The sequence below is a fragment of the Anser cygnoides genome, chromosome 3 (genome assembly GCF_040182565.1).
Source record: "Anser cygnoides isolate HZ-2024a breed goose chromosome 3, Taihu_goose_T2T_genome, whole genome shotgun sequence".
In the NCBI taxonomy this organism is placed as follows: Eukaryota; Metazoa; Chordata; class Aves; order Anseriformes; family Anatidae; genus Anser; species Anser cygnoides.
The window spans coordinates 78,501,706-78,516,145 of record NC_089875.1 but is presented as its reverse complement, the minus strand read 5'-3'; the positions used below and the strand labels follow the sequence as shown (position 1 = coordinate 78,516,145).

The 14,440-nt window shown below is 36.1% G+C and overlaps 1 protein-coding gene across 4 annotated transcripts in view; it reads right to left on the bottom strand.

Moving 5' to 3' along the window:
• Window positions 1–277: 277 nt before the first annotated feature.
• Window positions 278–14,440, bottom strand: part of USP45 (ubiquitin specific peptidase 45) — a 54,816-nt gene continuing 40,653 nt past the window's right edge. Inside the window, exons 10-18 of one of the 4 annotated variants that reach the window (XM_066994489.1) lie at window positions 13,259–13,340; window positions 12,234–12,325; window positions 10,057–10,113; window positions 9,098–9,241; window positions 5,167–5,830; window positions 3,711–3,808; window positions 3,227–3,313; window positions 2,611–2,764; window positions 278–1,424 (exon numbers count right to left, since the gene is read on the bottom strand). In XM_066994489.1, the coding sequence (XP_066850590.1) occupies window positions 1,291–1,424; window positions 2,611–2,764; window positions 3,227–3,313; window positions 3,711–3,808; window positions 5,167–5,830; window positions 9,098–9,241; window positions 10,057–10,113; window positions 12,234–12,325; window positions 13,259–13,340 (1,512 nt within the window). In that variant the 3' untranslated portion in view covers window positions 278–1,290. Of the gene's footprint in view, window positions 1,425–2,610; window positions 2,765–3,226; window positions 3,314–3,710; window positions 3,809–5,166; window positions 5,831–9,097; window positions 9,242–10,056; window positions 10,114–10,839; window positions 10,974–12,233; window positions 12,326–13,258; window positions 13,341–14,440 lie in introns of those variants that run through there. The other 3 variants (XR_010830441.1, XR_010830442.1, XM_066994490.1) reach the window with 3 other exon arrangements.

The window sequence follows — 14,440 nt, the reverse complement described above, 5'->3', positions numbered from 1 at the left end:
AGTAACTGACTATTGAATAAATATATAATCACACAGCTTCAAAATCATCATCAGATTTCGACCTTAAAATGTATCTATTACTATCAGGGATGGAAATGGGCAATTTCCAAGAGAAGTAAACATTACAAATGGGGCAGTCAAAATGTGAACAGGAGTCAGACTACGGGAGCACGTTCTGCCAGTAGCAGACATGCTGTCCTCCACTGAGGGCAAAGGGAAGTCCAGACATGCATCAGAAGGCAAAAGTCATTATTTACTGTCCAACTCACACACACAGTGCAAAAATAATTTATAGTTTATTACTCCTGTGAGAAAAGTATTCAGGAACAGATAAATTCATGTTTGGAACCAAAAGTAACAGAATTACCCAGTTACACTTAAATTCCATATATATTCATACACGAGCTTGTTATATGCTGTACATGTGTCATAATTATGAATTTGAAAATTTACTAAATACAGAAGTATTTGCAATTCTCTTTCCTATCCTAGTAGGCAAAATGACAGTATATATTGATGGATTTATGGTGTGCATATATATATATATATGTATTTATCTCTGAGGATATATACATGTACACCACAGTATATATTTACATCAAAACAGGAGCACATGGCTATACCAGTGCCCGCTGGAGACAGCTGAACGGGTATTGAGTATCTGAGGGTTCTCTGTCACATTTTCCCAGTCAGTTCCCAACAATACACTGGGAAAGCGTGCTGCAGCATTACCCAAAGACATTTGTGGTTACTCTGTTCTGGAAACACTGCTTTCCAATTACTACATCTGCGAGCTACATGCTTTGACATGTACTTGTTTGCAGAAAGCCTAACAGCAGACATCCAACCCAGCGATGGGAAGGATCTGGACTAAATCACAAAGAAGTTGAAATACTTTATATTGTTACTGTACAGCAGCAAATCCAGGCACTTAATACTATCAGCATTTTTATTCTCACCTGTTCTAGAACTACGGGTGAAAGCTTATCTTCATTAAAATCAAGAACCAAACTTTCCACTGACCTCACTAGGATAGGACATTATCTTACATTCTAACTGTACTGCATTTTAATGAATCCAGGAATTTAAAATGTATGGCAAAGTGCATATTTCAAAAGATTCAGATATTCAGATATTTATAATAGCTTGACTGAACTTCAGAGTCAACATATGATAAATTCTCTACAAGATAAAGGCACAATATTTACAGGTACTCTTACCACTGCAGCTTTAAATAAGATAAACTAAATAACCACAACCATTTTTTTTTCTAATTTAAACTGTTGAGAATTATAGTAACAACCTTTCATAAAAAAGCAGATATGCTTGTGCATTTAGTACTCTTGATTCCGGAACCATCTGAACATGGGCATCACTAACATACACCCACTGTCCTGATGATGCGCCCACAGCTTCTTTTAAACCTGAAATGCAACAGCAAAAGCAGTCATGTTTCTTGTCTTTCACATCCTCATTGAACAAATAAAAGGACGATTCAAAACACAAAAAAATTACTTCTAACCTACAAGAATAACTCATGACTTAGATGCAGTCCAGTATTTATAGTTTGAAATGTACAAGTCCAAGAACACCATAAGAGAAATTGGTGGAAGACAGTGCTTATAAATGTACACTGCCGTCACCTTTTTGATATTTATTCACAAAGCCTAAGACACTGAAGTACAGCTTACTGAATTCTAACAGGAAGACACACAACCAGTTCTGACAGAAAAAAAATCACATTTCGAAAGCTGGCCATTGTGACATTACGAACACTGAAAGGATCTAATCAGTTCTAGTAATTACTGCATGGGAAGCCTAGGACTGAGGGAGACTCATTTCGAAAACAATATAAAATATTTGTCCTTCTGGGAGATGAGCTTCAAATGCAAAATGCTACCACAGGATAGACAAGTATCTGCTTGGCTCTTGCTCCTCCAGGAAGGTGAATAGCAAATACATTTACTTTGCTCTGACAACTCAACATTGCCTCCAACAAATCACTCATCAACAGGTTCTATTCTAGAACCTTATTTCATTCTACTTGACCAAAACGTATTAAAAAGAACTGTAATGCAAAATACCAAGAGAACCCCTACAAAAAAACACCTATCCTCCATGGAAAGTTTTCTTGCTGTTCACATTAAATCAGAGTATTCCAGATTTTTAAGCATTAAAAAAAATCAAATCCTAACAAATATAAGATAGGTAAGATATCAAAAATATAGAAAATCTAATTTAAATTGTTCTGGATTCAGCTTTTGTGCTAGAACATTTTCAAACACCAAATCTGCAAATAATGACATATTAGAGGGCAGTGCCATTCATCTGAATGTATTATTTTGACTAGAAAAAAGAGGAGCACTTTCCATCAATTCTCTGCTTAATAACTGAACTAAAATTCCATTTTTTACTCAGCCATGTGTGGTTTTAATATAGAAGCAGGTCATACACTGTGTGTAACCAAAAAAGAAGAACTGACATGAGGGGCCCTAAAAATAATATCATATTCTGAGCTAAAACAATTCTATATCCCTGTGACAAAAAGAAGCTGTAGCCAGTGATTGCTTAGGCTTTACTCACACACAGTGGAGGTTGTCTTGTACGTACCTAGAACATTCTTAGTGGTAGAAATATGCTCTAGTAATTTCTTGGAGGGTGTCCTGACTTTCACATATGCAGCATAATGACCACCTCTCATTGACCCACTGTGCTCCACTATTCCATAAAGACTATATAGCACTCGTGCACCATCTGTAACGTTCTGTATTCCCAGAAACACAGAAAATAAAGATTAATTATTTCACCAAGAATTTTACAGATATCTTAATTAGTTTTCAACAGTATGAGTATTACTTTGAAAGAAGCAGAGAGATATCTACAGCATTTCCAGTGGTGAAACACATCTTAGACTTAAGAGTCTAATAATTGAATACAGTTACCATGGAAGCAGCATGGTAGCAGTCCTTAATGCAGTTAGATACACTAAAACCACCAGGGCAGCATAGCTTAACTACTACTAGGTAACACCAGTGCTATTCATTGATACGAATGGAATTTCAGTCAGCTAAGATTCTGATTTCAGCGCACTACTAGAAAACATTCAGTCTAAAATTTCTCTGGGAAAGGAAGGAATAATCATCATCATCATCATCAATCCAATTTAATTTGCGTTCAGGACAATAACTGTGAAAGTACAACAAAAATACAGACTTGAAATGCGTACCTTACAAGAAGCAGAACAAAACGGTGCTAAATCCAAAATCAGTGGGAAATCCACATGCCTATTCACTTTCCTTAGACTCAAACCAGCCTTAAAAAATAAGAAAGAAAAGAAAGACTGTAAGATAAATACTTTTATGAGGAAGCTTTTTAAAGCTGATGCGTATTACTATACTATTAAAATAAACCAAAACCAAGAACAAGATTGTAACTTACTGAAATTCTTTGTTATGCTTTGAATACAGTGCATGCTACCATAAGCATGGCAGACACCTAAGAGGCTTCTCTGGATACATCTGAATGGCTAAATGCATTCTGAAGGTATCAGAGATTCAAAAAACCACAAGCAAGTTTCCCAACAGAAATAAACAGTGGTTCTACCACTCCTTCGTATAAAAAGGGAACATTAAGTATGCACAATGACACTTAAATAGTTGCTCAGCCACCACTGTGGCAGAGGAATATACAAGAGGTTTGGGGCCTTTTACCTGGTGGAATCTTTTCAGATGCAGAATAAGAATAGCAGGAACTGAAGAAATCAGCAGCTGTTTCCGAGCGTTTGTGTAGACACCTTCCACTTTCCTTTCTGTATTTATGAATATTAAAACATTAATTTGTAAAGTGAGGGCAGGCACACAATTTACATATTTTTCAAATTTCTGACTGAATAGATCTGTGTTGCAATGACTTTGCACATGTATATATTTTCCAAAGGAAGTTTTGTGGAGTAGCTAAAAAATATTTTCTCATTCTTCTTGCTTTCAAGAAACATCACATACCAAATCTGACCATTATTTTAACCCATTCAATGCAAACCTGACCAAAAGCTGGAAGTATCTGCTAGGTCAGAGTGCGCACTGAAATACGGTGTCTGCTACCATAATGCCCAACTTCCCTGGTAAAAGCATTTCACCTGAAATAAACAGACAGATGATCACTGGAACAGGAAATGCAAAGTACAGGTCTCTTCAACTAAGCCAGTGTCCTAGCCACTAAGCTAGAGATTAATCTTCCATTCTTCATGGCAAGCACATGCTTTGTGCTCATCTCTGAGAAAGTCTGAAGGGAGGGTATTCATTTCAGGACACCCCACAACCTGCTCGCTTGAGCATGCACGATATGGAACCTGCCTGTGGTGCACGGTGAACTGAATGGGGGTCTCTTCCCAAAAGTAGCTCCATGGTTAGCCATAGAGTAAACAGAGAACATGCCACCAGCATATTTTTTCCCCTAAAAAAACAATTAATTGGCTTGTTTTACACATGCCCAAGGCAAACTATTTCAACTGAGGTAGAATGTAGTGTTTCAGGTACAAGTAGGTGACTTCTTAAGACTTTTGTTTTAGGAGGAAAAAATTAATGATTGTAAACTGAATTTAATTTCCATTTTTTCACTGTGCCCATTGAACCAAAATATTAATTACACAGTCCTGTTAGTCCAATGTCTGATAAATGATCATTACTTTTTCTTTGATTTAGATTTTTTCTGAATTTAATCATGCATAATAATCCCTTCTTCTTCATTAGAAGTGTCCTTTTTTTGCCCCTCACCTACTTAATTACATGACTTCCCTTAGTACTTACGTTGCTAGAGCTGAATATTACGGCATTTATTTCAAAGCTTCCAGGATTGTAAAGCACACATAAACAGCAGAAAAGATTAGTATCAAATGAGGAGCCTATTCAGTTTATGGTAATCTTTAAATGACTTATCTTGGACAGAAATAAACAAAAGATGCAAAATAAATTCTAAATTACACCTACTATTATGTTTTAATATTTGCAGGATGAAGTTTTAAGTTGTTACAAGCAATTTCTGCCTGGGGAGACGTTTTCTGTTCAGCCACAAGGGGGAAGCCCATGCTGGAGCAATGAAACATCAGTGGTTGCACAGGTTCTGAGAGGAAATCTTGTACATATCCGTATTTGGATACTAGCGAATTACCTGTGGAGTTGGTTTTCTTCTGATACTTCTGTTTCCTTTCTGTACAGCTCTCACATAAAAGCTTGTTGTTCCCCATTAGCAGCTCTACAGAGGTAAATTGGTAAAGGCAGGACTGAACAGAACATTCCTTCGAGCTAGTTATATAGGTCTGGGAAAGCGTCTGAAAAGCATTTTGAGGGTTCTGGGATAGTGAAGACTTGTCTACAGAGAACATGGGATTATTCAATAAACCTGAATCACCACGGCTTGATTTTTCATCTTCATTTATAGTATCACAGAAGCTGAGTTTGGATATGGCACTGGAAATCACCTCATCGTTACTGTCACTTGGTTTGGTGTGCGGCATTTTAACATTGATGTGGTTGACATGCAAAGCGGAGATGTTGCTGGATGAGCTAAAAGCTGATTGCTTAGATGCACTTTCACTTTCAGAGGCTTCACTGTCTGCATCAAAGCTGCTTTCTGAGCGGCTGGCTTCCTTCTCGCTGCCCTCAGTCTGACTCCCGTTCACAGCAGATTCAGCAGTTGGGTCTTTGGGGTATAGCATGCCAGAGCTACCTTCCAGCTCATGCGTTTTGGTTTTTTCCTCCATGATAATAGGACTTCTTTCTTCTTCATTAGAGGAAGCTTTTCTGGCAAGCCTTCTCTCCTGGTTCAACTGATTCTGTAAATGATGGCATTATTATTTTAGTAACACAGGGGAGAAACAGAAAACAGAGCTGTGATCTAACATAACTATTGAAACACAACAAATTCAAAGCAATTTAAACCTAATACTTTATCTTCTCCATCTTTCACATGCTTAAGCCACTTGATCTCCTTAAGATCTGGTTAAACTAATACAGGATTGGAAACCTACACACCCGTCAGCTAAGAGCATTATACTTACTGTGGGATCAATACTTCCTCCAACTAATTGCATTCACTTTGTGACAGCTGTGGATGGCACATTTGAAATGGTATCATTTAATCTAACTTAAGCGTCTCAAAGGTTCTCAAGTTTAAGCTAACCTTCCATGAGAGGCCTTAGCTGACAAGAACCTTCTTCTCCCTTTGTAGGCACTAATCTTAGAACTAAATAAACCATCCCTAGCAGTATGGTTTGTTAATTTGTATATTTTACTGTGTCTGAAGTGTTTATTTTTACCATGACAGATAGCAAGAACAAAAAATGTTGCTGCCAGAGAAAACTACTACTATATATCAAAAAAAAATACTTAAAGCTGCCATAACTTTAGATTATTTACAAGTATCCATGATTCTTTTCTTTCTTTGGCTTCTTTCCAAAAGAAATGAGCAGTTTTCCTTCCTCATTGCTGTTTCCTTAATCCGAGTTTGATCAAAATTCCAATGATGCCAGTGGGAGTTTCCATTAACCTCAACAATTAAAGTTTTATGTCTTTTCTCCTATGACAGTTGATCTCTGCACTTCCTTCTTTCCATCTTTTCATTTGTTTCCAAAACATTTATTTTATATACTTCTGTTTCATTCTCTTCTGTCTCATTTCTGTCTCACTCTCATCTCCTATGTTTATTGTTATTTTTTCTTCACATTTATTGTGTTAGGACCTGATTCAGAAGAGTGTTTGCAGTCCCCAACAGAGCACACACCCTTCAAGTAGGACTCACTCTGATACTAGGCACACAAATTTAAATCTTACTGGCACTAAGAAAATACCTGTAAAGGGGAAAAAAAAAAAAAAAAAAAGGGTGGGGAGCAGACAAACACAACACAACTGACACATATCATTGCCTACACAGAACAAACTACAGAAAGTAACTTTCATGGGTTACTTCCATAACAGCGAAACTAAGTGGACAGAAATACCTTCTGCAGACTTGGTCATGTGCCTAAGTAGCAGCAAGCGTATAATTATAGACATGACTTTATGTTTAGGACTTCCTACTATCTTTAGAATCATGGAATGGGTTCGAAGAGACCTTTAAACACCATCTAGTTCCAAACTCCTGCCATGGGCAGGGACACCTCCCACCAGCCCAGGTTGCCCAAAGCCCCATCCAGCCTGGCCTTGAGCACCTCCAGGGATGGGGCATCCACAGCTTCTCTGGGCAGCCTGTGCCAGTGCCCCACCACCCTCTGAGTGAAGAATTTCCTCCTTAGTCTTTATCTACCCTCTTTCAGTTGAAAACCTTTGCAAGGTAGATTCTCATTTAGTAGAGAGGACTTCTGGACTGTCTTTGTTACACATAGAGGTAAATCTTGGAAGTGTCAGATCCCACTCCAGGTCACAAGGACCAACACATTCGGCACTACAGTTACGTGCCTATCTTGCAGACATGTAAGACCTTCGTCCAGACTATTCCTTAAATATACACCAAGGCTCAGTTCTTGAAGAACCTTCAGCTCTTACTCAGTTTTAAGCTTTAAGGAAGAACTTAAGTCCAAATGAAGTCAATGTAAAAGGCAAATAATATTCCTCAATGTTTTCCTAAACTGGGCTTAAAGTTACAATAAACATTCTCCTTCATAACTGAAGTCCTCAAGCTAAAAGCAAGAGGACAATTTAGCAAAAAAAGAATAAAATTAAAAATTATTAAAAACCCCAAACACATATCAACTATGACAATTTCTTGTTTCAGTTGTGTTTTCTTTCTTTATAAATGGAGAAGAGGGAGAGGAACTCGTGCGAAGTTCCTGCTACTATCTGGGGGTATTACACAAACAGCAGTCAAAGAATTCTTAAAATTGTGAAGGTCCCCATTTTAGGAGGAAAGCATAACAACCTCTGTTCAGATACTCTGTTACCTGTAAAACCACTTACTGGACTACCCCACTTTCTGTAGCAAACTTATAAATTGATTAACAGAAGTCACAGAATACCAACATGTGCTAACTGAATTCAACAACTGCTTGTTTTGGATTTGAAGTTCTACTGCAGAACCAACAGACATCTTACACTAAAATAATTCAAAAGAAGAATAAAGTAAAAAAAAAAGTCCAAAAAGATGGAGAGGAAGCACAGAATCACAAAGCCTCACCAGTTAGACAGACTTACCTTGCAGATCACTTTACCTGTTCTTACTGAAAGCAGAGCTGTTGCCTCCTTTATATTATTTGTCTAGACTAGTTTATTGAATCCACACCATATTTTCTTTCTTAATTTTGAAAACCATTCAGTAACCACATTTGTATGCATCAGTATTAATACTATTATTCACCCTATTTTGGAATTTCCCATGTCTCTTCTAAGATAGATTCTATTTGTCCACAAAATCCTATATGGATTATAAGGCTTATTAAAAAAACAGAACGTCAATAATCACTGAGAGCTTTTCTAACTTTCATTAATAATAATGTATGTGCACAATACTTGTTACAGATTTCTTTGAATCTGTGAACTACACAGATAACTCTGTTAGGCTGGCGTATTTCGCTCAGGAAGGACTGTGTTAGGAGGCTGCACTGGAGACTGGCTGGGCTGACCTCCCCAGCCCTGGGGTTACTGAAGGCCAAGTGCTTCACGGAAATCACGCTCCCAGCCTCCACGAGTCTCTACTGACGATACTATTTTTGTTGTGCCCACTGTCAGCCAATCCCTCCGATGGCTCTAACGCAGACCTGCCTGCTCTCTTGGCCAGCATTATGATTCATGTGAGTGCAGCCAGAAAAAAAAACTAATGGTATAATAAAAGAAAAGCCGGAAAGAAAACCTAAACTAACATGAATTGAAATTAACTTGCATATTTTTTTCCTTACAAATGAAACCCCATAACTGAAAACTGAGTGGTTCCCAATGGCCATCATTTGTCACGCTTCTAATAATGATCTAAATATTTTAAAGCTAATCTGCTAGTAATACATATATATTTAAAAAGAACATTTATAGGTGTCAATATTCACACCCTGTAACCCTTGAAACTTCAGAATAAACTCAAGATGACTGGCTAGTGAGGGTATTTAGGTTCTTACCTTATCTTTTGTTAGAGTGTGTTTCTTGACAACTTTAGGCTGATTATTCAGTGTACTGATGGAAGAACAGTTACACTGACCCAGATCTGCTTCTTGTACACTTTTACCTTTACTTGTTCTTCCCAAAGGCACGGGTTTTGCAACCTAAGAAATTAGACAGGAAATTAAGAAAGGATATATGCCAATTTTTTATTCTCTTGCAACACATGGGAAAGACGAATATAGTCTTTAGAAAATAGTAACCTACATTATTATGAACAAAACTGGTATTTGAAGACAAGTACGTCTCATACAGGATTAAATATTACACTAAATTCTCTCCCTTAAATGTATGTGAATACAGGCAGCGTAGGGGAAGAACCACTCCCAATCCATCCCTTTAATCCTAAATGAAAACCTCAAGTCCCACAAAAACAGAGCATATGTCTTAAAAGTAATGCAGTTCCTCTGCAGCTAATGGAGACATACTGCAAACTATTTATGCCAAAACACCAGAATAAACAAATTTAAAGTCTATTTTCACACTGACTTATCCCTTAGGTACAATTCAGTTCCCTACATGCAAACCAATAGGCTAGAATCTAACTTTTTGGACCTTTAAAAATAATTTTATAAACCATCTATGTGCCAAAAGCACTGTTAAATGAAACTAATCTCAGACCTACATATGCTGTAAATAACTAAGTCATTTGTTCTAAGTTTGGACTAATTGAAAAATATATGCACATATTACATTAGAATTATAGAACCATATATCTCTATCTGTATACATGTATATAAATACAAATAAAAAAGCCATATAACAAACAGACAGTATGAGAGTACATGTATTTATACACAAGCGTGCATTTTTCGGCTTGAAATCGAAACTGTGTATATACACATACAGAGACATCTTCATAAATGTATGTAAAAGCAATCCACTGGAAACAATAACTATTATACATTCTGTATCTTACCCTCTCCTCTATTATAGGAAGTGAAAGATCAATGAAAGGTTCTTTTACTGTTGAAATCTTGAAGAAAAAGAGAAAAAGCATATTAAATGCAAAGAACGATATATAGGTTTAGCGCATACCTCCTCTTTTTTTTAATCAAATTATTATCAAACTATGCAACATGCTAATTAGTTTCAAGATGCATCAAACTACAATGAAGAACTTCCCACAAGCTTTTTTTTTTTTTTTTCAATTTTAAATTAGCTCTGGTTTTCTTTCTAATAATTTCAGCACCCAGACATAAAGGGCAAGGTCATTTATCTAGGCACAAACTAGAAGCACTGTGGTGCTCAGTTTCTGTGAGCTACAGACAGATTTTCAAGTCACGTGGGCCGTCTAGATGGATCACAACTTTTTGGACAGCAGAAGCAGCAAATCCAGTGGAATTTTATAAAAAAACTAACTTTTAAGCATTTCCTGATGCTGGACATATCTGTGCAGGCATTTGATCTTGTACACTGTTCAGCAGCAAGAACTGGTTAATGACAGTTAGATGACAGGTTCTAGCCTGACGCTCCCAGAAAAGATTACATCAGGCTTATTGGTTACAGCTAAAAGTTTTACTAGAAACATTTATAACATAACATACACTAGTAATTGTTAAAATAAAGCCAATTACTGGGGAAAAGAGGCTTTTTTTTTTTTTTTAGCAAAATAACTTATTGTCTGTTCTGCAGTTTTATTTTCCCTTCTATAAACCATATAAAATCTAAGCTGAAACTGGAAATATCTGGTAAATCATACCTAAAGACATTCTCTCACAGCACTTCACATCTGCCTTTATGGCTACAACGTCCCGTCCAAGCCTGTTTCTTAAGCTCTCTCCCTTGCCGTTCTCAAACTCCTTCCAAAACTGACTTATCTTACCTCTGGAAAGACTGTGAAAAACAAAGCCTTTAAAAATAACATCAAGATGTGCACGCAAATTACTGAACACAGTCATGCCCTCAATTACTGTCATTGTTGCCCTTGCCCTTCTCTTGTATTTATGACCCTATCTTCCACCTGTAACATTAGATACGGACTGTAGGGTCCTCTTAGCAAAAAGCTTATGTTTACCTGTTGTGTGAGGGACTCAGCATGGTTTAGGTTCCAGTAAAACAATAAATTAGATTAAAACTACTTTAACTACGTTGACTCGCTGACCGATGAGCGATATTCAGATTGGGGTTCCTCTAGAGAGTGACTTTGCACGAACAAGCACTAGTCAGAAACATCCTCGCCAATGCAGACAAAGGCAAGCGACTGCTAAACTTGTCCTCATACAGCTACAGCTAGCGAGTACCGAGTCCTGTGCAGGCAGAATATAAGAATCCAGCAAAAATAAATAATATGCACAAAATATATACTATGTCTATTTTGTATATAGCTGAAGTTCTTCATTGATTCTAGTAGCACATTGAAGTGTAATCTGCACATCACACACAGGAAAGTTTACCTGGCACTGCAGAACTGTGCTTAAGTACTCAGACTGATTGATTTACTTAATCTCTACGATATGAAATATAATGTTTTAAACCAAACACAAATGTAGCATTCAATTAAAAAAGTCATGCAAATAAGATTTTTCTCTTCCAAAGTTAAAGAAAATGATAAGGATCATGGAAAGCATTTATGATGAAATGTCAGTAATATTAATTATGAAAGGAATATGCTCTTCATTAGAGATATTACGTTAATTCTCAAAAATACTTCAAGAAAAAATAATAATTTTAGCATTTCCCCACTCATATTAATTCAAAGTAAGTAATTCCCAATTTTCAGGTATAACCCAAAAGAGTAGGCAGGAGGATTTATATTTTAAGATAGGTAGGCGTTTCAGAAATATCACATAAAAATTGAAGTATAACCCAGATGATTAAAGAATTTGGAACCTCCAGCCCTAAATCAGATGAAAAATGAAGCCCAGTCTTTGAATCTGTTTTGAATTCAAAGGAGCCCCCTCTTCTTAGGTTTATGGAGGATAATGCTTTAAAGGAAGAAGTTAAGTCATTTTAAATGAGAAACTTTCAATAGTCTTGCTTTTACAAACAAACAAACAAGTATAAAATTGACAATACAATTTTATACTTTCAAGGCAATGTAATCAAACCAGTATGTGATCTATTCCACATGAAACCAAATTCCAAAATACCTACATTTTCACATTCCTCACACATGACAGTGCTAGTCAATTCACCAACAAAGATCCTATCTATGAAGTTCATCTTCACACCCTCTCTTCCATATGCTGAAAAAACATTGTCTTTTTTAAATGTGAAAAATAACAGATCCACGCCACACTATAAGTACAACAAAATTCTAAGATTTATTGTGAAAGCAATTTTTATACTTATTCAAAACTTGTTGAACACAACATAGTAACTAATATATCATATACTGTATTCCAACATTTTAAAACATCTCGGTTATTTAGTTATACAATCCCCTTATACTTCCCTTCCCCACCTACAATAACAAAATAATCATACAGTATCTCTCAAGAAGCCTTTAAATAAAATCTGTTTTCTTTTTAATACATAATATATAGTCTTCAAAACTAAATAATAAAAAAAATATAAAACTAACTAAATAAACAGAAAACAAAAAGAAAAGACAAAAAACCTGTTCTATGTCTTAACTGGTGCAGATTTAGGAAAGTTAATCATTAGACTTAAAGAAAAAAACAAACCAGCTTTTTGCATATACACAAAAGAAAAAAATAATTTTAAACCTATTGTTTTGGGAAAAAAAACAACCCATGCATTCTTTTGAACAGCTTCCAATTTTGGCTTTGTAATCACATTTAGACTGCTCACAGTATCAGTCAGCTGATAGAAATCATTTTTGCTTATGGAAAGTGGCCTCTGTGAGTACTACAATAATTGTGGCTATGTAACAAACCCGAATATTCAGCAGACTCTTTTAGAAAACAAAACTAAATTCTATGTATCATTACAAAAGGCATTATTAATACAGCCTTTATTCTGGATATAAATACGTAAGTTAGTACATAATAAACTATACTTTAGATATGCACTAGGTGGCACTAGAATAATACATAATAAAAATATTTTAACACTAAAGTGCTTTGGGATTGCTATTTAACAATAGCCAATTTTGAAGAAAATGGTATTTAAAAACTTGTGCATTTTTAAAACTGATTCAATAACGTGTTGCATACCTTTTACTTTTCTTCTAGTTTCTTCATCTGCTGTTTTAGTTGTTGGATTATTAAATGCTTTTAAGATACCAGTTTGTATACGCTATAATAATTAAAAAAATAATTATTAGGAAGTATTTTAAGTACAACATTCTAAAAAGCTATTAAAATACAGTTAGATTTTCTCCATTCTTATTTCCATAAAAGAAGCATAATTTTAACATTTTAAATCTATCGTCGTTATTTGTTAACACTGTCAAAGCTACACAACATTAACTTAAGTAAGTAACCATCCCAAAATTTCCTCCCCATGAAGAGGGAGCAGTTGTAGAGCAGTAGAGTTGTAGAGTTGTAGAGGTTATCAACAAATGATGAGATTTTCAGCCAACAAATGCTTTTCATTTCTTCCACAGTTAGGAAAAAGAACAACAACATACTAACAGAAAAATGGTCTATTACTGACTGACTGGGATACAAAATACTTGAAGGCAGCTAAGTATCTCTCAATAGCCAGACTTCAATAGCTACATTAATCCAGTCTTTTTGTTACTTCTGCTTATTTTCTAGCATTGTATATTTCAAATGTTAGAAAACCTTAGAAGAGATACGAAACTTTTCATGAATCCATATAAACTTAACCAGCATTTGCCCCCAAAATCCTAACAGTTGCATTTTTGAAAGAAGAATCAGAAGAATGAATTCATACACGTGTGCTGTAATTGCGCCTCAAAATGGGGGTTGCTCAGTTGCAACTGGGATAACGAGGTATTTTATTAAATTATTTGGATGAGTATGCTGGTAACACAATTGCATCTGCTGGTACAAAATGTACCTCAGCCCATCCTGTGATAGACTTTGAGAGGGAAGCAGAGGATTGTACGAGACCCATCACCAGAGAACGCTGCAGGATGCCTGACCTGGGTTTTCCTTTCTCCTGGCAAATGTACCTGCTCTCTAGTCCAGAAACTCGATGGTGTGCAAACGACACAACGAAACGTGATACTGAAGTCAGAGTTAGAGCAAGGTACCCTTCTAGGAATGAAGGGCGATACCAAACATTCTGCAAGTAACCCTTAACCTGGGTACCAGTAGAAAAAAATGGTAACTTTTGTTTGCAGACAGCGAAGTGCACTTTCAAGCCATCGATTACTGAAGTGTTGATGATGACAGGCAGCTCCGGAGGTTTGGTTTCTAGTTCAGGCA